This window comes from Pundamilia nyererei, unplaced genomic scaffold (assembly GCF_000239375.1).
Source record: "Pundamilia nyererei isolate P.nyererei 1_Seehausen unplaced genomic scaffold, PunNye1.0 scaffold00047, whole genome shotgun sequence".
Lineage (NCBI taxonomy): Eukaryota > Metazoa > Chordata > Actinopteri > Cichliformes > Cichlidae > Pundamilia > Pundamilia nyererei.
The window spans coordinates 3,508,390-3,510,053 of record NW_005187448.1 but is presented as its reverse complement, the minus strand read 5'-3'; the positions used below and the strand labels follow the sequence as shown (position 1 = coordinate 3,510,053).

Genomic DNA, 1,664 nt, shown 5'->3' with positions numbered 1-1,664 from the left:
AGATAGTTGGAAATATACTGTCGAATATTATTATATAAGAAGCTCAAGTTATTCATGCACAAGTAACGTTTGGATTTTTGTAAAACAATTGAGTGAATGCTACACTTATACTACATGCACATAAATAATGTTTAGGGGGTGAGCTGTCTTGGCGGAGGTTTGCGCTCTGAGTGCTTCTTGTTGCTTTTGTTCTATTTTAGGATGTGTTAGTGTGGAAACCATCAACATAAGCGCAAATTCTGAGGAAAGTCTGACTGTCCTCCCACTGCTAGTCCGCTCTCAAGAAAGTACCTCTGTATCCTCCTCACCTCATAGCTGGGCATCCTGTTCATTAGAGTTGCTGTGGGCGTCCCTGTCAGACGCAGTATGTGCTGAAGCTGGTTTATATCTTTGAAGTTTGTGTCAAGGGGAGTATAGTGACAGAGCAGAGTTAGTTAAGAAGCTGTGTCTGGGGCTAAACTCCAGGTCACGAGTCTCCAAGCTTTGAGCCCAGAAAAAAACAAAACTAAAGCTTAAGCATCCTCAGAATTAGAGGAAAGACGCATGACAACACTTCTCATTACAGGCACACAGTGAAAGATGAAATCACCTGTGTAACAATAATCTCACAGCAAACACTGCTTAATGCTCTTCAGAGGAAGCAAAGCACACCCACAAGGCTAGAGGGTGAAAAACATGCTGTCATTACAAAGCAGATATTTCCAGCTGAACCACAGAGTGCAGAGTTTAGAGTAGAAATACGGTTAGACAGAGAGGGGGGAGAAAAAAAAAAAAACACAAAACTTGCACAGCTTTGTGAACTCACAGACTCTGAAGAGATTTTCTTCAAGAGCTCTGGACCTGGTTTTCCGACGAGCAGCATGATTAACTTCAACTGATCAATATCTACCAGCACACTGTAAAGGAAGACCAGACGCTGCACATGGGGACATCTGTAATCTGACCTCCTTTGAAGCTATGTAATAATCAATCCCATCATCTTTACATTTCACACACAGGAGGGAAAAAAGGAATCTGAGATGTTTCCTGTGGAAGACATTGAATTCGTTTATATTGGGTGCTTTTAATAGAAAATGATTGGAGGCGGTGGGCAGCCTAGTGGAGCGCTTGCTTACAAGCTCAGCAGTTAGCTACCAAATACTGGCAAAAGAAAAGAGAGAAAGAAACAGGGTGGTGCAAGGAAAGACAGAGTGAAAGTGTACCTGAGCCAAAGATACACACTTAAAATATAGAAAGAGTCATAGTGCCAAAGTGGAAAAATTACTCAGAGGTGCATGTGTCAAGTGAGAAAAATGTGTGATCGCTCTTCATGAGAAAACGCCTCAGGCAGAGTCGTGTTGAAAAGGAAAGGCGGCTTTCCGTGTGAGGACGGAGAAAAGCAGTATTGCAGATTTATTGCAGACAAATCAGCGCGCCTCTACGTCATCATCGGTGTGTGTTGGATCAGTTTAATTTGTTATGTAAATTGTTTGTCAGCTGCAGGAGTTCATGGTGTGCACAGCGAACTGTCAGATGAAAAAGGATACGGTCAGTGCCGGGAAACAGAGCACGTCCAGTGAGAAGTTCTGCCATTATACATCCCACAGACCAAATATCCACTGAAACACAGAAGGACACAGACATTATACCCAGAACACTCTTCTATTTACAGACGGATCACAGAG

At 42.7% G+C, this 1,664-nt stretch overlaps 1 protein-coding gene across 1 annotated transcript in view; it reads right to left on the bottom strand.

The window, feature by feature from the left end:
- The window catches only part of mapk14a (mitogen-activated protein kinase 14a), a 14,890-nt gene that overhangs the window by 2,810 nt on the left and 10,416 nt on the right, over positions 1 to 1,664 (bottom strand). Inside the window, exons 5-6 of the mRNA XM_005732689.1 lie at positions 1,527 to 1,641; positions 309 to 388 (exon numbers count right to left, since the gene is read on the bottom strand). Coding sequence (XP_005732746.1) covers positions 309 to 388; positions 1,527 to 1,641 — 195 coding nt within the window. The remainder of the gene's footprint in view (positions 1 to 308; positions 389 to 1,526; positions 1,642 to 1,664) is intronic.